The 22468-nt window shown below is 36.5% G+C and overlaps 2 protein-coding genes across 2 annotated transcripts; one reads left to right on the top strand and one right to left on the bottom strand.

Moving 5' to 3' along the window:
- The first annotated feature begins 433 nt into the window (after positions 1-433).
- LOC145468218 (carbonic anhydrase 2-like) lies at positions 434-8091 on the top strand. The gene is made up of 8 exons (XM_081451887.1): positions 434-673; positions 2366-2443; positions 2660-2698; positions 3810-4123; positions 4674-4766; positions 5148-5211; positions 5378-5538; positions 5673-8091. The coding sequence occupies exons 2-8, from the start codon at positions 2380-2382 to the stop codon at positions 6027-6029; spliced, it is 1092 nt and encodes a 363-aa protein (XP_081308013.1). The 5' UTR covers positions 434-673; positions 2366-2379; the 3' UTR covers positions 6030-8091.
- A 6617-nt stretch (positions 8092-14708) lies between these two features.
- On the bottom strand, positions 14709-21960 carry LOC145468070 (carbonic anhydrase 1-like). The gene is made up of 8 exons (XM_081451734.1): positions 21748-21960; positions 19065-19141; positions 18724-18753; positions 18284-18597; positions 17681-17773; positions 16565-16628; positions 16253-16413; positions 14709-16142 (listed from the first exon to the last, which is right to left on the bottom strand). The coding sequence occupies exons 2-8, from the start codon at positions 19126-19128 to the stop codon at positions 15789-15791; spliced, it is 1080 nt and encodes a 359-aa protein (XP_081307860.1). The 5' UTR covers positions 19129-19141; positions 21748-21960; the 3' UTR covers positions 14709-15788.
- Between the last annotated feature and the right edge of the window lie 508 nt (positions 21961-22468).

Here is a 22468-nt window from a genome sequence, read left to right as displayed (position 1 = left end):
GAGGGAGTAAAGTGTATTTTGAATGATTTGTCACAGCAGTTGACAGATGTGTATTTCGCACTGTTTTTGCAATATCGCAAGGTTTGCTAATATTTTGATTTCTGATATTTGCTTTCGGCTTCTATTACTTTTTTTTCATTCAACAAGTCACCCTTTTTGTGGATTATTCCTTCAAAATTGCAATGGTGGCATATGTGTTTGTCAATATAAAGAATCTTTGGGTATATTAAACTAATTCCTCGAATTGCAAGTAATGGAAAATAAAAAAGAGATGTTGTCAAAACAAACCAAGAATATTTGACAAATATTCCCAAATGACATTCGATGTGAACTATAAATATTAAGATATTTCTTTCCTAGAATATTGGAATATATTTAAATATTTTAATGTCAATTAGCTCTTTTAGATGGTATAAAGGGACATGAAATCTGATTTTTTTTCAGTGTTAATCTCGATCGCTTCGACCGCTGAATAAGCCGTGGAATTTATCATCCGCTCTAGTGATCGACGCGATCTCAGCACTCATAACAGGCTTGTTTTTTCTTCTACGATCTCTTTTTAAAAAAATTTGTCTTGAAATATTTGGCTGGTTTTCTACAGTCATTTCCTAACTTGATTCAAGAAGCAGGAACATTTGCCTTTCAGAAGGACTAACCTTATCCCATTTTCAAGGTAAAGTATAAATTTAGTTTCGTTTTCAATAATAGGGTATCTGATTAACTGTATGATGATTGTGCAAGCAAGCCACAGACGAGAAGTGGTATTTTATTATTTGCGTACAGGTTTGAAGTGATTGGTCTCAAAAATATAGGGAGTTCAGTGATTGCGGGTAGAGTAAATTCAATAAGTATGTAAGCATTTGAGGAATTGATCGCGAAAACGCAATTGGTAACCAAAACTAGCCTTTTCCAGATTTAATTTCTACCTATGAAGCTCTTGCAGAAAGCATAATTCGTATGAATGATCTGCTTACTTAAAGGTAAATTGCTAAAAATTCTAAATACCCAAAGGTCTAGGATAACGCCCCAAAATTACTGATAATTGAACAGCCTTAGTGGCTTTCGCGTTTTCTTCAGTTTGAACTCAGAACGCTCAACTGAAAAACACCATTTGCTATCGGCAGGTTTTAGAAAGACCTCATGGGCTCGTATGCTAAATATATTCGTTTTAATAAATTATACAGCTGCTTCTTTTTCACCCAACTCAACACAAGATTGCGTCTTTTGGACTTTGAACTCACCGTAAGAGTGGCTCTTTAATAGATTTTCTGCTTAAAACTTATTGGGAGACCTTGCTTGAAAAAATACTCTCCTCAGTTTAAGTTAGATGATAGATATTACATTGCGTATGAAAAGAAACGGGTAGCAATCCTTCTCATCTTATAATTATATAAATATATATTAATACAACCTCCACGGCTCTTCAAGTTAAAATAGAGCTATTTCCTTCTTTCTCGTTCGTCTTGTTACTGAGCAATGTTTCTTGTTTAAATTGTGATGAACACAGTCGTATTTTTATAACTCAGATATTTTTTTCGTTGGTAAACTACCTTCGTTGGTTGCCTCACTCTTTCCAATGAATTAAAGTAAAAACGTACACATGCTCCCTCACGTGCGAGGATGGTCACCGAACTATATCTTAAGACAATATAATTAATGACCCATGTTGTTTCTACTATACGATATTTGTTTATCAGCTTGAAATCTTTTCCTTCAGTGTTGGCTTTTTTTATATATTTTAGGTTGGATCTTTTTAGAAAGTGATCATACCTATAGTTGCTACCTGTTACTGTAGAGATTCAAACTTTTCCAAAATGAAAATGATAAAAAAAGAAGAAGCCACAGTTAGAGCTCGAATACCAAATTTGTGTATATTTCCACCTGGCACCTGGTATGAGCCGTTTGTGGTTTTTAATCATAACGAATGGTTTTTCTCCTAATATCTCGCTTTTTACTACTTTTGCTTTTTTGGTTTACTTGAGATGTAGCTAATGATTGTGCTATGTACCGAATATTACTTTGAAATCGTGAAACTAATACTTGATAGAACTTGGGCAATACGTTCATGAAAATATTCTTGTGTGCTGTCAGTACGTTTCAGTTGCTGGTACGATTATTCCACCGATTTGAAATTAAGATCTTTTGAAGAATAGTCTATACTATATTCAGCTTCTGGTCAGTTCTAGAGATAAACGATTTATAAATAACCATTAATTAAAGATAGAGCGTGGAAAAATGGAAACATATATTCATATTTGTACAAGTACTCTGCAAAAACTGGTGCAGTATTAATCATCTTTGACGTAATTTAAATCTTATGTTTGTATAAAAAATAATTAAATCTCTTTTCTTTTTATTTTTATAGCAATAAAGTTTGCTATGGATCGATTTCTTTTAATCACATTTCTTTGTGTCAACTGGTCACATCTTGCATTCAGTCAGGGTAGGTATAATTTGATGTTATTTATAATATATTGGTCTTTAAGTCGGAAGGAAGTTATTTAGCAATAGGTGAAATAAGTGAGCAGAAAATTTCAACAAAATAATAGATCTGAGTTTGACTTGGTAAGGTGCGAGTCGAGTTAAAGGGGGGGGGGCGTGTATCAAAGGCTGAAGGTATGAATAATAATCCTCATAATTATGTATTATTATTTTTTAGCTGCTTTACCATGGACCTATATTCCAAATGCCTTACTAGGTAAGAATTACTTGGTATATAGTGGTGTGTGTATTGTTAAGTTTCTTTCAATCTTTTGTATTACGTCATTTGGTGATCGCAATATACTAGAAACTACCGAATTTTCTCAGTACCGATTCCTTAATCCTTCAGTGTAAATGGGATCTTTGCCACCAATCTTATATCAAGTCTATAACAAAAATAGATTCCAGTATATTAACGACCACGAGGTTTCCCTCATCAAGCCTCAGTGAAAAAAAAATAATAGTAGCGGACTGAATAAAACTCTTCAACGTTGGGGATTTCCCGAAAAAAGCCCCCAAAACATAGTTTGGGGACTGAAAAGGTGATTAATTATATTACATGTAACGTGGTGAAGGTAGTTAACTAAGTTAAAATATCAAGCTATAATAATTAATATAATTAATGAATAAATGTCAGGCAAATGTAATATTTCGTTTTCTCTTTATCTAGCCCTTCTCCAAAAATCTTAAATTTCGTTACTGGAACCATGCAGCTCTGCGTTAAACGTTAACAATGCTATGTTGAGTAAAAATGTTTCACAGTCGACCGATTTATTCCTCTTTCAACACGTTTTGTAATTAGTTACCAGGGCCCAGTTTCTGCTCTATTATTGGCCATCTCCATTCTTATTCTGCCCATTAATTTTTGAACATATATGTCGAGTAAAATAAAAAGGTCGCCAAGAGATCTTTTTATATTTCTGGTGCGATGGAATTTAATGGTCTTCCTCCCCATAATAAATCAAAGGAATCCTTCATTGAATTCTCAAGGTACACTTAAGACTTTTTCCTTAATTAGATGATACGTTTCATGTTATGTGTAGATGCATTCTTCTTTTATACATTTTTGGTCGTGTGACAATTTTCTAAGTGAATTTTTACCTTTTGGAACTTTTGTATTTTTACTTATGTACTCTATAAATAAAAGGACCTCCTTTGATACCACTGTTTATTACACTGACGGGGTTTATCCTGTATATAAATATTAGTAGTAGTAGTAGTAGTAGTAGTAGCATTCAAAACTTCAAGTATGGTCGAAAAAATTATGTTTCTTCCAGCTGCTTTTGTTCTGATTTTGATCAAATACTTCATTTTTCATTTTATTTTAGGTCCTGCTAACTGGGCAGGTATCTGCAGCACAGGAAAAAGGCAATCACCAATTGACATTAAAAGCTCCGAGACAACTCTTGACAAAGGCTTAGGTGTGTTCACACTGAAAAACTACGACAGGAAACTCAACAAAACATTTACTGGCTCAAACAATGGCCACTCCTTGGGAATGTCATTCCCTGCAGGAGTGTACAATGTTAGTGGAGGAGGTCTGAACGATGTTTACACCACTGTTCAGTTTCACTTTCACTATGGACCAAACAACACGGTGGGATCGGAACACATTGTGGATGGAGAACATTATGCCGCCGAGGTGAGTGAGTGAGTGAGTGAGTGAGTGAGTGAGTGAGTGAGTGAGTGAGTGAGAAAGAAAAGACGTTCTGTTTTAAAGGAATGATGTAATGAAAAAAAAATCCAACGAAATTGTTTATTTTAGTGGATATTCGCTCAGTAAATAGAATAGAAACCCAATGGTCTTGCTTTAAGTTAAAGGAATGCTTTTAGATCGTAATTTCTACACTTTCTATCGCCAAGCATTTTAGTTCTATCCAGTGCATCTGTGTGCAGACTTTCTTCTATTTGCGCCTTCTTAAGAGATCTCAAGAGGTGCTGGGCTCCTTTTAGTTTATGAGTGCAAGGAAAATGGAACTGTTACCAGACAGAATGACTTTTATCTCGTCAGCAGCTCAATTATGATAATGATGATGACGATCAGAATAAGATATCTTTCTTCTCATTCTTTAGCCCGGAATCATCTGAAGAAAAATAGAACAACAAAATTCCTAACTCACTGAGTAGTATTTAATGTTCTCACCAAACGCTTAACTGCTGTTCTATTGTTTTTTTTTTTACTTTTTTGACAGTTGCATTTTGTTAGCTACAATACTAAATATGCCGACCTTATGGACGCACTCAACCATGAAGATGGCCTCGCTGTTCTTGGTCTGTTTATACAGGTAACTCGGATTAAAAGTTTTATTGATACTGAGTAATTCAAAAACCACTAAAACTAAGCAAACACTTTATCGACCCCGACGTCGGTAGCTGAGGCTTTTGAATGCACATGTTACGATCTACTTCTCGCAAAACTAAAAGTATGTGGCGTACAATAACCAGCCCTCCAACTGATAAAGGCTAACCCAAAAGACCGTAAAGGATAAAGTAAAATGCAATGGACTTAACTTGCAATTTTATCATGACCTCTGCTAGGAAATTTAGACTAACGCGTCGCCTGTTTCTGACATTGAATAAATCATCTTATCTTTCTTTTCTTATCTCAGCATGCGATCCTTCTCAGGAAAATTCAATTTATACTTTTTTTACTCTTACTTTTCCAGGTCGGAGGAAAAAATAACACGGCATTTTCATTTTTGGAAAGTGCTCGAAACCTGACTTCGAGTTGTAAGTGCATGATGTTTTCTCCCTATTATCAGTTTTTATCAGAGTTTTTTCAGAACATGATAGAAAACCATTTAATATTTTATCATTACACATTATTATTACATATCTACTATTTAGTTCATGTAGTTATTTTAATACATCGCCTGGTTTTTATCGTTTTTTACAGACACTTCTATCAGTGACATTCCAGCTTTCAGATTTGACAGAATATTGCCTGCCAATAAGACCAAGTACTTCCGGTACAGTGGTTCTCTCACCACTCCCTCTTGCAAAGAGAGTGTCACGTGGACGGTGTTTAGGGACGCGGTCAACATATCGCAGTATCAGGTACACTATCCTGTGTTTTGAATTCAGTTGCCACAGACCTGTTTGTTACACCAATAAGCTACTTTTTTTGGTGAGAATAGTGACTGCCTCGTCATCGAGGTGCTTTTCTCTAACATTGGGTTTCTTTTTCCCAGATGAACCTTCTGCGTCAACTCAGGAAGACTTACACCACGACAAGCGTCGGGAATTTCCGTCCCGTCCAGCCACTTTACGACCGAATCATCAGAGCTAGTTTCCAAGTTGCCGAGATTATAAACTCCACTTCGACTGAGATCAACAGTACAGTTAGTACCAATTGGACTGGCACTACCACTGCTACCATAACTGACCAAAAAGCTACTTCTTCGATCTCCTCTACTGTTGCTGCTACTACAAATCCAGAGGAATCACCCCCTACTCCAACTGTCGAATTTGACCTTGAATCATCTGCTGTTCGAATGACCGGTGGCCTGTTTTTGTCGATGTTGTTTGCTGCTCTTTTTGTGAACTAGTACGACATCATAATGACACCATTGTAGTTTTCCATCTAATTGTCTTGTATCAGAGTCACTTATGAAATGACATTCCAAGACCAGTCGAAAGTAAGAGCGATTACCGCGTCGGTAACTTCTTGCGAACTGACGGGAATCTGTAACCTGTGGTCAGGCTTTACTTTCGTTTCACCTTAATCTTAATTTAACTCTGTTAATTGGTGCATTTGATTAGAGGCCTCAGCTGTCCACTCGGAGTGAGTCCGAGTGGTTTTGTCGGTATACTCTCCCCCTTAATAGCAGTTTAGATGGCTCCTAGTTCTCGTAGCTAGCATCCTTCATCGAGATTTGTCCAAAAAGTTCAATCATCCCAACAAGGTGACTATCCTTAGGCGGAGATTTTTCCGTTTTAGTTTCGGAAATACTCGGGCCAGAATGGCTTACGAAACATTTTAGCAAAGGACCCGCGTAAAAGACTCTTTAACTTTGCTAAAACTCGCAGAGTTACAGGTTACAGGTTCTTACGTCCAACCAGTGGCAAAAAAAACGCATGTTTGGCTGCTACTTGGCCAATCAGAAGCAAAGTAAAACTAACAGGCTTTGGTGCATGCGTTTTCCCGCGCATGATGGAGGCTGCAATTAAGGTTTTATTGCGAGTTCTGGTGGCTTTTTAGTTCATTAATGCGTTTAGTGGAGTTGGTGGAAGAAAAAGCCGAATACCACACAAAAAAAAAAATGCAAAAGAAAAACAAAATGAGAAAAAACGCAAACGTAACACCTAAACAATTCACCTTTAAATTAGTATCTGCACAAGCACCGACATTTTAATTATGTATTATATATATATCAAAGAAAGAAATAAAGAAGTTTAAGAGGCATACCAACTCTTTCTTCCTCAGTCGTAGTTATCTGTAAGTCAATCGTTGTAGTGCTTCACTAGGGGCTAGGTCAAGCTAATTTAAACAATTTCAGCACTAACCAAATGATCACAGAATTAACTGAAATATCAAAATAACTGCTTCAAAAACCACAAACGTAATGCAAAAAATCCGAAACAGAGATTTAAGAGATTTAAAAGAGTTACATTCACTTAAACTTAAAAATCAGAGGCCCGCAAGTTTTCAACTTTGCCTCAAAATGTAAAGGCGTTCCTATCTCCTTATCAGAGAGAATAGACCAATTTCGATATATTATCACTAAGCCTAAAACAATATACCTCAGCACGAGGCTTTGGGGAATAAACCCCACAAATTCTGCCGTTATTCCCCAGAGCCTCGTACTGAGGTCTATTGTTTTGAGCTGAAGGTGTTCTTCGGCACCGATGAGAATCAGAGACAGCAACTTCTCCAGCTGTATTTGTTTCCAAAGGAAGTAAGGTGATCAGTTTGTTTAAAAATGTTCTACTTGTGTTTCATTCAGAATAATAGTATATTTTGTTCGTTGTCCAACACGGATACCAAGTTTTTTTTCCCGTTCTTTGTCGCTATTTATTAATTGTCGCTAATTTAGCAGCTTTTAGAGTAAAATTTTAGAGAGCGAGATCGCAAACTTTCTGCGATGTACCGTTTAGTTCTAGCATGTTCTAGCGTGCTAACTCACACACTAAGCGTGTTACAGTTGGCTAGGTTTAGCGTGTTAACAAATCGTTGTGTGTCCTTCATTGTGCTACGAATTAAATATGCGCATAAAGCGTGTCTTAGGACACACCAAGCGTGCTGTGTTAGCGTGTTTTGAGCGTGCTATCACCTTTATCCCCGTGGAGGGTCACATACAGTTGGCTAGGTTTAGCGTGTTAACAAATCGTTGTGTGTCCTTCATTGTGCTACGAATTAAATATGCGCATAAAGCGTGTCTTAGGACACACCAAGCGTGCTGTGTTAGCGTGTTTTGAGCGTGCTATCACTTTATCCCCGTGGAGGGTCACATATATTGAAATTGGCCCATCGGTAAATCATCGATCTAAAAACGACAACGTGACTGTTGGTAGAACCATCAGTCTGTACGTCCGCACAAACACCACTTGCACAAATTGGTACATGGGTTGTTCGGTAGTTTTTCGAGCAATCCTCGATCGAAGGCTGGCTTTGACACGCCATTTATCACGTGCAAGAAAGAGTAAATTAGAGCTCTCTTACCGGTTGTTTATCGACCTTTTTGTCATATTTCTGGGCCCTTGGCTTAAACACATGTTTGAACGGAGTTTGAAACTATTGCTACGAAGAACCGAAGTGATTTAACGTCTTTCATGTGCTGAAGTGGTTTTAGTTTCTTCTTAGGGTTACTTGCGTCATTTTTGCAAGCGCGATTAATACTGGCGTCTGGCAGGCAATCATAACGCACGCTAATGATTCTCCGAAAAACTGTAGTAAGCCATCTTAAGGTAGGGGGTCATGAAAACCTTGCTGGTGAAGAATAAGTGGATAATTTTCTTTCCTTCGATGGAAGCAAATTAAAGACATATTGGAGATTTGATGCAGCTTCCAGGACTTCTGAAAACAAATAGTGATGTCGAGTATTGCTTCGAAGTTAGATTGGATTTTTTCAAAGGACTAGTGACGCTATGGCCAACAAAATGACTACAAAGCCGTCGACAAAAATATTTAAATTACGCGTTAGCGTGAATAATTAATAACGCGCAGAATGCAAAACCGCACGTCTATGAAATTTTTGACGTTTTTCTACTTCTAAATACATTTCTTGGATTTATCTTAAATGATGATCAATCTTAAACGAAGTTTTTTAACATTTTTTTCATTCGGCTATCTTTCGTTGATAATTTTATGCTATAAAGCGAACAGGATTCGGCCGGGGTATCTTGCAGAACGCCCCGATTGCAGAACATCGAATGCACTGTTTGCTCGTGGTTAATTGGTTTCATTCATGTTTGCTTCCAGTCGGCCTCTATTTGTTAAGGACAGCATTATATTGTACTTGGCTCTTTCCAACAAATAAAAGCTCCAAAAGAAGAAAATATCAGTGAAACTAACCCCAAGCAAACAGTGCATTTGCAGTGTTCTGCAAAATACCCCTGCCAAACAGGATTTGCAATCTGACACTCGCACGCAGTCATTTCCATATTGTGTTAATGAAGATTTACTCGTTTTCTTTTGTGGTTCAATAATTTTGTTTTGGCGAAATGTTGGTTGGTAAATTTCAGTCTTTAAAGGCTATTGTGTCCGTTAAATGATTAGTATTTTATGGTACCCCGCCGATTTTAGGCTTGGCTAAATCTATAGATTAAATAAATCATGAAAATCGACGCAGACACGACATATAATCAAGCTAATAAGCTTGAAAACGCTTCTCATATGGTCAGCCACTGAACCTATACGCGCAAAACTTATAAACTCGGATTTGGTTTTCTCGGAACTGTCGGGAATGGAATTTGGGACCTCTGGACATTTGGACTAGGAACCTAAGGCCAAGGAGAAACAGACATGTAGCACCTAAAAGGTCCTTCGAATTCGTGCGTATTTCTCCACTCTTTGTACACATAATCTCGCACTATAAAGGTCCTAAGTGTTGCCCAGATTTTTTCTCACAGTTTAGGAAGTTTAACTTTAATTACTTTAAGCAAATTTTGATTATTACATTGTACATGTAAGTGATCTATGACTGAAAAGATGCACGGCAACATGGAATCTACTTGTTTTCATATACGAAAGAAACAAAAAAGGTGTTCGTGATGTTATCTATGCGTCTGTCCTCCGATAGATCATAAGTCAGAACCAATCAAAATGCTAGAATAATTCGACATGTTATATAATCTGTTCCTGATAGGCAACCCAAGTAGGTAGGGTGATATCTAGGTCTTCTTACTATATAAGAACATTTTTTTTCGCATTAAGATATGTTGAAGTTAATTACAGAATCAAAGGCTCCCTGAGCCAGCTCATAGATGAATAGTTGATTTTTGCCTCTGTGGCAAAACGAGTCTTTGTGCAAAACTATTCGTATGAAAATGCATGTCACCTGTACGTTCATTCTCTTGAAAATCAAGTCATTTTCATTTGAAATGTTTTGCACGAGTATTCGCTCTAAAAAAGAGGCAAACAGCAACCCCGAAGTGGAAATAACCTCTGCATATGAGCCAAGTGGCCCATCAGATCAGCACTTATCCCCGTTTCTGTAGCATGAAGCGACTAGAAGCATTCCTACTACCCCCCGGCTGGGACGCTAGTCGATCGCAGGGTTATCTCGCAATATCAAATTTGCCAGTATTTATTTATACACCTGAAAGAGGCACTGTGAGAGTTAAGTGTCTCGCTCAAGAACACAATACAATGTTCCCAACCAGGGTTCGAGGCCAGACTGCTCGAAATAGAAAAGAAATACAAAAATCAAATAACAGTTTGTTTACACAAACAGCTTATAAATTTTAAAATGGATAATAATTAATTTCGATTGGAATTGGAACATTGTTATCATATTAACTTGTACATGATGTAGTGTCAAAGAATAACAACAGACTATTTCAAAATGAAATCATTAAATGAGAGTTCACCATATTTACCAGTCAGTCCAAAATTGACAATATAGTAATGTATATGAGTCAGCAGTGCATTTTGGGTCAAGGTAAATTGGTTACGACCGTTGTTCAGTTAACATTATGAAACAGCTGTATAACAATGATTACTATTATGCAAAAATTACAATACATGATTTTGAAATTTATTTTAGACAATCAACTTGAGAATGCCAGGACTGCCAAGAGTATTTTGCCCAATTTCACTTAAGTGAGACATGGATATTGGCAAAATCTTGTTTACTTTAAGCTAAGTCAAACATAAACAATTTGATTGTAGCTTGCGGGTAAACAGGAAATCTATAGAAAAAAAAAGAATTTCCTTCAATATCATAACAATGATTTCCGACGGTTTTGTTTCAATCATGAACCTGAAGTGAAGGGAATGTTTTTATTTACAATTTATGAGGGGTTTTTCTTTTCCTACAGAACTATGTTCATGGAGAGGAGGAAGGGAAGTAACAAAGTTTTATACAAGGAGGCTCTTGCCCAAGGTCAAAGACCTGGAAAGATTTCCATATAACCCCATACATTTATTATGCATGCAGAATTATTAATTATGTATGCGCTCTATTGTTTTTGAAGACAATAGCAACTCCCTGATGTATTGAATATATACACTGATAATTACTACTTACTGTGTGAATAAAAGAGGATTTCATTGCGCGCTGTGGCGCGCTATCGCACGTTGTCTTTTCGTCGATTCTCTTCTTCCATTCTTCTCTCTTTTTCTTTTCCATATTACCCAGGCTTCCTACGGATTTTTTTTTCTTCTTTTTGTCTTGTCCCATCAGGTCTCGAACCACTTACCTTTCGCATACCTCTCGCTTACCAGTTTCTCTTCTACACCACTACACTACGAGGTTCAGTTGAGAATTACCCGTCCAAAAGTAATTTTTATTTTACTTGACTCGTTCCCATTCCAAAAAAATTAACATTACAATTTACTTATTCGTGTGTTTAACGCATGTTGCACGCTGCACGAAAACAGGCATCGCATGTGTGGGTCTCTGGTGGATAAAAGGAAGGGGGTGGGGGTGATTTCTTTCTTTCTCCCAATCGCTTCTCACAGTCAACCACAGCCTAAACTTCGTAGACCCAGACACAGGTTCGCACACCCAGCGCATTGAAAATACATGGTGGGAAGTCAAACGAAGTATGCTTCATCGCATAGGTCTCAATTTGAGGAAGGAAATCAAGGGGAAAAAAACGCGGACAGACGCGACAGGTAAGCTAGAATTTTATTTCACTTTGTTTACATTTACAAAATTAGTATAATAGTCGCTGACCCGCGCAACAGATTATAGCTAACCGCAAGCAGCCGGTTTTGTTTAGGCCTAAAACAGTATTTTTAAGCTTTTTTAAACTAGCGTACAGGTCTAAATCGCTATTATTTTAAGCAGTTTGAAGCCTACGCTCAGTTTAAAAATACGGTAAATGCGCCCCAAATTATGATATTTCGTTTCGGTTTTCCGCAATTTAGACCTAAATTATTCTATTATTCTAAATTCGATTATACAGTGCAAGATTTCATGTGCATGGTAGATACTGATTGACTGAGTGGGATCATCCGACATGAGTAACTCATATGTGGGAAGTGATCCGTGACCAGAAGTGACCTGATTTATTCTCTCTCCTGGGGTGTATGGTTAGACATTAACTATAATTTATATTTTGATATAAATTGGCTTTAATGTTCCTAAACCATAACCCTTACTATAATTATATATAAACAAACAACACAACCAGAACATGTGTGGGGAAAAGGGGTAAGGAATGAAGCACTCCAATGAAGAATTCTAGGTCACTTTTTCCTAGGGGTGTAAGGATCGCCCTGGGGGTGATAATCCCCCAGGGTACTCAGTGCGAGGTGGTAATCCTCAAGAGGGGGTGATAATCCCCCAAGGGTACTGAGTGAGAGGTGATCAAACTCTCTAGGGGGTGATAATCCCCCAGGATAGTCAGAGAGAGGCGATAATCCTCTCTAGGGAGTAATAATCCCCCAGGGTATGGAGAGTTACATACATACATACATTTTATTTGTTATCAAATTAAAATTACAATTGTAACATGCCCGCGGATAGCTGAGCTAATCTAGGCGGGTCATGTTTGGAGGAGTTATTAATATACAACTAGGTACAACTAAATACAACTGAAGGTAACAAGAGAACTAAAGAGACTAGAATTGACAACGATGACTAAAGACAACTAATAAACTAACGATATTACAAATAATAATTGACAACAGTTACGACGAGAGACTACAGATACACTAAAGCGAAATTATTGAGTATTAATGAATACATACTAGGAGGAAAATAAATTCAGCTTTACTTTTTGAACGATTTCTGTAAGATCAATATAACAGTCCTCTGAAGCTAGAATTTCAAAAAGTATTTGTTTTATTTTCCTCTTAAAGACATTTTTTGGAAGCTTTCTTAAATATATAGGCATTTCATTCCAAATTTTTGTTCCGATTCTAGAAAATGAATTCACTTGAATTGAGAGTCTAGAACTTTGTGTGTAAAAATTATTTGAGACAGAGGATCGAGTATTGTAAGAATGAATATCAGAAATGTCTTGAAAGAGATCTTGAATGTTTCCAGGAGCATTTCTGTGTCTTATTTCAAACATAAGGTTAGCTAAAAGCTCATAATACAAAAATTTTAACGGTAAAACACTGGCATCAATAAATAAAGGAATCGTATGTTGATTTCGCTCAGAAAAATAAATAAAGCGAAGAGCTCGCTTTTGGAGCTTGAGAAGCTTTTCAAGGTGTGATTTATATGCTTGGCCCCAGACCACCAAACCACAGGTTAAATAAGGAGTAACTAAGGATCTATAAATAGTTAAAAGAGTTTGTCTTGGCAGAAAGTGCCGTAGTTTACAAATCAATCCTACAGTTCGGCTTATTTTAATAGCTACATGATCAATATGATGTTTCCAAGAAAGATTATTGTCAATTATTACACCTAGATATCTCACAAATTCTTTACATTCTAGAGCCACATTCTTTTGTTGATCATTATCGAATATCATAATTTTGGGATGATAAGTAAGTTTTCTCTGAGTTGGTCTAAAGATAACAAAATTTGTTTTTTTAATATTTAAGGTTAATTTATTAGCCGTTAACAAATCGAACAACTTGCAGAGTTCTTGATTTACAGTCGACTCAAGGGACTTAAGATTTTTGTCAGCATATACGGCATTCGTGTCGTCAACAAATAAAAAAAATTTAATTTTGTCAGAGGATTCTTGGATATCGTTGACATAAATTAGGAAAAGTAAAGGGCCTAGGACTGAGCCTTGCGGTACACCACAAGTGGTATTTTGCCTTTTAGATATATAAGAGCCAATTTGCGTAGTTTGAGTTCGACTATCCAAGTAAGATGAGAACCACTTATTTATAACACCACGAAAACCATAGTGATCTAACTTGTGTAAAAGAATTTTATGATCGACTGTATCAAAAGCCTTTTTCAGGTCAATGAATACACCACATGAGAGCAAGCGCTTGTCCATATTTTCCTGTATGGTACTTACAATGTCAAGAATTGCATGCTGTGTTGAATGCGCTTTGCGGAAGCCATATTGAGATGAAGAAAGTATATCATTTTGCTCAATGAAAGATTCCATTTTGGAGTAGACCAGTTTTTCGAAGATCCTATTAAAGTTAGACAGCAAAGAAATAGGCCTATAGTTGTTTGCATTAGTGTTATCTTCGGCTTTAAAAATAGGAATAATTTTTGCCATTTTTAATTTAGTGGGATACATCCCAGATGAAATAGAAAGATTTATTATTTCCGCAAGTGTACTGCGTACAATTATAAGTGTACTGCTTATAATCCTCTCTAGGGGTCGAATTACCCGGGTTAAGGAATCATAAGAGTCTATGGGGTAAAGGGTGACCTCTATGGGAGCACTTCATCCCCACCAAATACACAAAAGGTGTATATATTCCCCATAGACGATAAAAACAGTTCATTCATGTACATGTTACAAATAAAATCAAATCTCAAAACTTTGTTGCTTGATCCCCGAGCAATATAAGCCAGACCTTATGCTACAAGTTGAGGCAAACTTGAAAATATGTGGGCCTCTGAATTCCAATGATGCTTGAATGCAATCCTTTTCTAAACTCCTTCAATTTCGCTCAAACGTGCTCCTCTTTGTCTATTTTGTATTTCGCTTGGGTTCTTACTTCTACAGTTGGAAGCAGTTATTTCGATATTTCAGTCAATTCTGTGATTTAAGTGCTAGAATTGTCCAATTGACGTAGCCCCATTTAAATTGAAGCACTTCAACCAAGTACTTACAAATAACTAAGATCAAGGACGACAGAGTTAAAATATCTCATAAGCTTCTTTATTTCTTTACCTTAACACAATCATACATAAATTTACGATGCTTATGCAAATACTAATCATTTGTTTTATGTTTGCCTTCTTGTTTCTCTTTTCATTTTGTTTTACATTTTTTTGTCGTATGCGGCTTTTTTTTCCTCAACCTTCACTAAACGCATGAATGAACTAAAAAGCCACCAGAACTCGCAATAAACCTTAATTTCAGCCTCCATCATGCGCGGTAAAACGCATACACCAAAGCCTGTTAGTCTTACTTTGCTTCTGATTGGTCGAATAGTAGCCAAACATGCGTTTTTTGTTGTTGTTGTTGTTGCTTTTGCAATTCGTTGGACTTAAGAACCTGTAACCTGTAATTCCGCGAATTTTAGCGACGTTCTTATATTCTTTTACGTGGGTGATTGCTAAAATGCTTTTGTTGGCATTCCAGTTGGCATTACAATCTTGCAGGGTTGGTCAGAGGGTGGGGACCCAATCCTCCTGTTTAGTTTAGAAAGGGGGATGGCATAGCCACCCATCTAAGTCAAAAAAGGAGGACTAGGAAGACCTTGAGTGTGGGAGAGTAGAGTGGAAATAAAGGTACGTGTTTGCGCGTTGTCAAAAGATGATGCTGGGCCTAGGAGCCAAATAACCGCTAGCGAAGGTAGAGTATACCGACAAAACTCCGAACAGGACTACTGAGGCCTGTGCTCAAGTGCACCTAATAACAAGGTGAAGTTTATGGTGAAACTAAAATCGAGCCTGACCACAGGTTACAGATTCCTGCCAATTTGCAAGTAATTACTGACGTGGTAATCCCGTTTACGCTGGGCTGGTCTTGAATGTCATTTCTGAGCTGACGCTGGTACAAGACAATTAGATGTGAAACTACATTAGTGTCAACATGACGTCGTGTTAATGCACAAATAAAGCTGTCAGGGCAAAAAACAACATCGACAGAACCAGGCCACCGGTTATTCGAACAGCAGATGATCCAAGGTCAAATTCAATAGTTGGAGCTGGGGGTGATTCCTCCGCATTTGTAGTAGAAAGAACAGTAGAAGAGATTGAAGAGGTACTTTTTTGGTCAGTTATAGTGGGAGTGGTAGCTTCTGCCCCATTGGTGCTGGCAGTGGTCGAAGTGGTGTTTGTCATCTCGCCAACTTGGAAACTAGCCCTGATGACTCGGTCGTAAAGTGGCTGTACGGGACGGAAATTTCCGACACTTTTCGTGGTGTAAGTCTTCCTTAGTTGACGCAGAATGTTCATCTGGGAAAAATAAACCCAACGTTAGAGAAAATCACCCTGCTGACAAGACAATGACTATTCTGACCAAAAAATAGTTTATTTTAATTCAATTCAATTGAATTGAAGTGTACCTGATACTCCGATATGTTGACAGCGTCCCTAAAAACCGTCCAAGTTACACTCTCTTTGCACGAGGGAGTGGTTAGTGAACCACTGTAACGGAAGTACTTGGTCTTATTGGCAGGCAACATTGTGTCAAATCTGAAAGCTGGAACGTCACTGATAGAAGTGTCTGTAGAAAATGATAACCAATTTATTAATATAACTACATGAATTGAAAAGTATGATGTGTTATAATAATATATAACAATAATATCTTATAGAGCTTTCTATTAAGGTTATGAAAAATAATTCTTCAAATACAGAGAAAAAATATGACTTACAGCTAGAAGTAAGGTTTCGGGCACTTTCCAGAAACGAAAATGCTGTGTTATTTTTGCCTCCGACCTGAAGAAAGTAGAGTAAAAAACAATAAATATTAATTAACTTTTGCTAAGACGGATCGCACCAATGAAATTAAATTTACATAAAAATTTAATTTATATAATCTTGATCAATCGTGTAAGCAGAGCATGCACTGACAACTGTACAAAAACGTATACGTAGTTGATGATAAATCGCATGCTAAGATAAGAGAGGATCGATAAGACCATTTATTTAATGTCAGAAACAATGGAATAGTTCGTCTAAATTCCCATACTAGTGCTCATAATGAAAGTGTTTGTAAGTTATGATACGGTTTCGAGTTCAATTTGGAATTAATTTGCAAGGGTGAGTTTTTCAAAAAGCTGAAATTACACGAGCTCCTTCGGGCTTTAATAATGTAAACATGAAAAAATTCGCGTGGAGGTAGTGCCGGAAGATCTTTCTTGAAGCCATTTTTTCTCATTCGACAAAACTTTTTTCAAAGTTTCCGCCCAAAATTTTTGTCATCATTTTACGTGATATCATTGGCTTAGAAAATTTCCTATTGTTTTTTAGCCAGTCATAATCCAGAATTACGATGTGTGATTTGCACTGGTATTACACTTTTTGCACTGGTGTTACACTTGAACTGCACTGCTCTCGGCCAATCAGAATCGAGTAATTTTTTCACGTATATTATTAGAGAATAAAGACTTCATTGCACTGCACCGGTATTGCAAAAGTCATGGGTTCGAATCCCATTCAGGCATGAATTTTTTTCTGGCTTTCATTTCACTACTGCTTAAGTTGTCTGTATAACTGCGATGATCAATCATGTCTTCATATCTTTCTCCGCAGTTGAAACATATGATCTTTCATATATTCACTTGTATTCTACTTTATGTTTGTGAGTAAGATGTTATCAGTTTGAGAGCTGTTTCATGTACACCATATGCTTTTTGTTCTCCGAGTAGGATCGTGACATATGCGGTCAAAACCTTCAGTTGCCGGTCATCGGAGTCTATAAAGTGTGTGCTTAGTTTTAGGGGTTTTTGAATTACCTAGCATCAATAAACCTTTTTAATTCCAGTTACCTGCATGAAGAGACCAAGAACAGCGAGGCCATCTTCATGGTTGAGTGCGTCCATAAGGTCGGCATATTTAGTATTGTAGCTAACAAAGTGCAACTGTCGAAGTAAAAACAGAACAAGGTTAAGCGTTTAGAGAGAATATTAAATGGTACAAAGTAAGTTAGGCATTTTTTTTTTTTTGCTTTAATCGTTTGCAGCTGCCTCCATTTTGGAAACAATTTAAAATTCTGAAAAAGGATTGCAAAGGAAGATCTCTGATCATCATTTTCATCATCATAATCATTATCACACTTGAACGGCTGTCAAAATAGACGTCATTCTGTCTCCAGACAGTTTTATTCCCTTGATACTCATAAGCCCATCAAATATGAGCCCAGAAAAAAAAAGCAAATTTAGGCGAGGTTGCATAAAGATGCACTGGAGAGATCTGAAACACTCGGCGAAAGAAAGTGCACAATTTAAGATCTAAAAACACTGCGTTAACGTTTAGAAACACCAGTGGATTTGGTTCTTATCTACTGAGTGAATATCCGCTTACATTAACAATCTCGTTGGAGATTTTTTTCGTGGCAATAACACTCTTATTTTGTTCACTCACGCACTCACCTCAGCGGCATAATGTTCTCCATCCACAACGTGCTCCGATCCCACTGTGTTGTTTGGTCCATAGTGAAAGTGAAACTGAACAGTGGTGTAAACATCGTTCAGACCTCCTCCACTAACATTGTACACTCCAGCAGGGAATGACATTCCCAAGGAGTAGCCATTGTTTGAGCCAGTAAAGGTTTTGTTGAGTTTCCTGTCGTAGTTTTTCAGTGTGAACGCTCCTAAGCTTGTGTCAAGAGTTGTCTCGGAGCTTTTAATGTCAATTGGTGATTGCCTTTTTCCTGTGCTGCATATACCTGCCCAGTTAGCAGGACCTAAAATAAAATGAAATATGAACTATTTGAATAAAATAAAAAATATATACACCAAAAGGAAACATGCCCTTTAAAAATTTACAAATCATGTGGATATTTAACTCTATGTATTAATTAAAATCTTACCTAGTAAGGCATTTGGAATATAGGTCCATGCTAAAAGATAATAACATATAATAATAATAAGGATTATTATTCATACTCGCTTCATCCTGACTATCATAGGTCTAACACACCTCAGTAACTCTGCTAGCTCATTGAAAATTCTGTAAGTGCATCGCAAAAAGCTCACGTCTTACCTAATGAAACTTAGAACCATTATTTTTTTTTAACTTTTAAGCTTACTTTTTTCACCAATTGCTGAATCACTTCCTTTCTCTCAAAGGCAAAAGCAGCCGGTTTTATTTTAATCCGTGTTACACGATGTTAAGACCAATACATTGTAACTAACATCACATTGTACCTACCCTGACTGAAGGCAAGATGTGACCAGTTGACACAAAGAAATGCGATTAAAAGAAATCGATCCATGATAACTTTATTGCTGTAAATATAAGAAAAGAAAAGAAATTTTATAAATATTTTTCGAAAACAAAAACCATGAAAATTACGTCAAAGATGAATAATATTGCGTCATTTTTTGTAGAGTACTTACACAATTACAAATTTATGTTTCCTTTTTTTAGGCTTTTTTCATTGTTTATTTATAAAGCGTTTATTTCTAGAAGCTGAACATAGTATAGAATATTCTTCAAAAGGTCTTAATTTCAAATCAGTAAATAATCTCAGCTATTGAAACTAATGACATCACACAACTAATGCATTTTCATTGACGTATTGTCCAAGTACTAGTTAAGAGATATTATATTTTTACGATTTCTTAGCAATATCAGATAAATAGCTAGATCATTAGTTGGATCGATAGCCAATCAAAAAACGCAAAAGTAGTAAAACAGAAATATTAGGAGATAATCTCTCATTATGAATGAAGTCTTAAGAAGTCAAGTGCATACTGCTCATACCAGGTGTTAGATGAAAATATACACAAATTTGGCATTTGTTTTCCTAACTGAATCTCCGTTTTGTTTCGTTGAAGTTTTTTGGCATAGTTTTATTCTGCACATTAACAGTTATTAACTAGATATGATCAAATGATCTCTTTCAAAAAAGAATCAAGCTAATGCATGAACAAAAGGCAACACTACAGGGAAACATTTCAAGCTAGTAGACAAATATTGAAGAAACAAAATGAGGGCAGAAGGTGCATGTTCTAAGTTGTCATTAATGATATTTGTGTTGCGATACAGTTCGGTGACCATCCTCACGCGTGAGGGTTCATGTGCGCCTGTTTGACCAGGAGTCAGGAGTATTTGTATTTGTATTTGTATTTTTTTTTTTTTTTTTTTTGTGGCCTTACCTAATAGAAGCCAAAGACCACATAGGAAACAAATGTATATAATGTTATTGTTAATTGCGAGATCCTCATTTCTAGCCGGATACAAAGTAATCAAGGTCCATAATATGTTGACCTTTTGTAACTTTATGCGCAACTTAATATGTATAATATGTTTTTAACACGCAGTCTATCTTGCAACGGAATTCATTGTGCCTTGTCTGGTAAGAAAGCATTAGTTGACAAAATAATATTGTAAAATATGTGTAGTAAGAACGTTACCGGGAGCTCAGAGCAGAAGGTGACTTCTCACTCAAGTTTCTTTCTCGGCATTAAATGCGGCTTTGATTTGTGCGAGATACTTCACTTCGTGTTATTTTAATACGGTTTGCAAGATCATTAGAAGGGAAACTCTGTGCTTAATCTGCGAACGACTCCTCAATGCGCATGGTACATCGTATTATCTTGCGACTGATAGCAAACCATAATTCGCTGTCTATTTCTTGGAGTTAGCTGATTAGAAAGCCTAAACGATTGATTGCGACTCAGAATTAGAGAGAGTTGATTGTTTAATACTCGGCATGGAATAAGTATTTTACTTTTATTAAATGCTCTCTTTTTGGATAAGTTTCAGTTGGTGTTATTCTCTCCGTCAGTTCTCTTTTCATTGGCGAGAAGAGATCTAAACTGACTCGAATATCAAGTTCATTGAACAAGAATAGTTTAGGGGCCTAACGAAATTGTATTCTTTATTCTGGGAATTAGTTTCAGTTCGGTAAAAGTTGCGGTTTCATGGGTCGTCATCCACTTTTAAAAATAAACCAAGGCTGTCAGCAAGAAATCAACACGTAAGAATAAGAACCAGACTCTTACGATGGCCAATATTTGGTATTCGCTGAAATTGTCGAATGTGTTCATCAAAACTTAAGCAAGAAACATAGCTCAGTTACGCGAAGTGTTTTGAAGCTGAAAACGAACGACAGATCCGTTTTAATTTGATGAGTCATACATTCTGTGATAATATAATGAGAAACAAGGAAACATATTTCTGGAAAAAAATATTTCCAGGTTTTGCCAGACCTTTCCAGATAAAACTTCTCATTTTAGGTCCTTTGATGGGAGGACCATCGTTAAGACTCAGTTTATTTCAAGCAAGGTCTTCCTATAAACTTTGAGCCGTACGGACTCTTCCGGTTAGATCAACGTCCAACGACGCAATCGTAGGCTGACTCGGGTGAAAAAAAAGCAGCTATATATTAGAACGAATATATTTAGCATACCGACCCATGTGCTCTTTTTAAAACCTGTCGATCGCAAAGGGTGTTCTCAGTTGTGTTTTTAGAGACAAACTATAGGGCCTGGCAAAACCAAGAAATACATTTCTTTGTTTTGTCAGAGCTTTAAAGAAAACGCGAAAACCAGACTGTTCTATTATCATCAATTTTGTGAGCGTCATCCTAAGCATTTGGTGATTTAAGGCTCTAAGCTATTGACCTTTAACTAAGCAGATCATTCTTACAAGTTATGCTTTCTGCAAGCGCTTCGAAGGCGAATTACCTTCAAAAGGCTAGTTTTGGTTACAAATTGCTTTTATGCGTTCCACCTGCGATCACTATTCAATATATTTTTGGAATCAATCACTTAAAACCAGTACACAAATAATAGATAGCACCTATTGTCTGTGACTTGCTTACACCATTATTATACAGTTAATCAGATACCCTATTATTGAAAACGAAACTAAATTTATACCTTACCTTGAAAGTGAAGTAAGTTTAATGCTTCTGGGTGCCAAAAGTTCCTGCTTCTTGTTTCAGGTTAGGAAATGACGGTATAAAACCAAATGTTTCAAAATAAATTTAAAGAAAAAGAGATCGTCGAAGATAAAACAAGCCTTTTATGAGTGCTGCGATCGCGTCGATCACTATAGCGAATGATAAATTCCACGGTTCAATCAGCGGTCGAAGCGATCGAGGTTAACACTGAAAAAAAGTCAGATTCCATGTCCCTTTATACCTTCTAAACTAATTAAAATTAATATATTTTCAAATATTTGAAAATTCTAAGAAAGGAATATCTTTATATTTATAGTTCACTTCCACTGTCATTTGGGAATACTTGTCAAAATATATTTGGTTTGTTTTGACTACATCTCCTTTTCCTTTTTCATTACTTGCAATTCGAGCAATTTTTAAAACACCCAAAAATTCTTATTGACAAACACATATGCCATCAACGTTGCCATTTTGAAGAAATAATCGAGAAAATGGGCTGTTGAATGAAAAAAAGCAAAAGAAGCTGACAGCAAACATCAAACATCGAAATATTGGCAAACCTTTCTGCACGATTACGTAGAAACTGCGATATTAAAAAACAATACAAAATACACAACTGTCAACTTTAAGTCTGTTGTGGCAAAACATTCAAAATACACTTCACTCCCTCTTAACTGTAGACTCAAAATGGCCGTCTACAATA

This window comes from Orbicella franksi, chromosome 14 (genome assembly GCF_964199315.1).
Source record: "Orbicella franksi chromosome 14, jaOrbFran1.1, whole genome shotgun sequence".
Taxonomy (NCBI): domain Eukaryota; kingdom Metazoa; phylum Cnidaria; class Anthozoa; order Scleractinia; family Merulinidae; genus Orbicella; species Orbicella franksi.
This window is presented reverse-complemented; position numbering and strand designations above follow the sequence as displayed.

Coding starts and splice junctions, on each gene's coding strand:
- LOC145468218 (XM_081451887.1), top strand. CDS start 2,380: ATGGATCGATTTCTTTTAATCACATTTCTTTGTGTCAACTGGTCACAT. Junction 4,767..5,147: donor TTCTTGGTCTGTTTATACAG/GTAACTCGGATT, acceptor TTACTTTTCCAG/GTCGGAGGAAAAAATAACAC. Junction 5,212..5,377: donor TCGAAACCTGACTTCGAGTT/GTAAGTGCATGA, acceptor CGTTTTTTACAG/ACACTTCTATCAGTGACATT.
- LOC145468070 (XM_081451734.1), bottom strand. CDS start 19,128: ATGGATCGATTTCTTTTAATCGCATTTCTTTGTGTCAACTGGTCACAT. Junction 18,598..18,723: donor TATTCCAAATGCCTTACTAG/GTAAGATTTTAA, acceptor ATTTTATTTTAG/GTCCTGCTAACTGGGCAGGT. Junction 17,774..18,283: donor GAGAACATTATGCCGCTGAG/GTGAGTGCGTGA, acceptor TTACTTCGACAG/TTGCACTTTGTTAGCTACAA.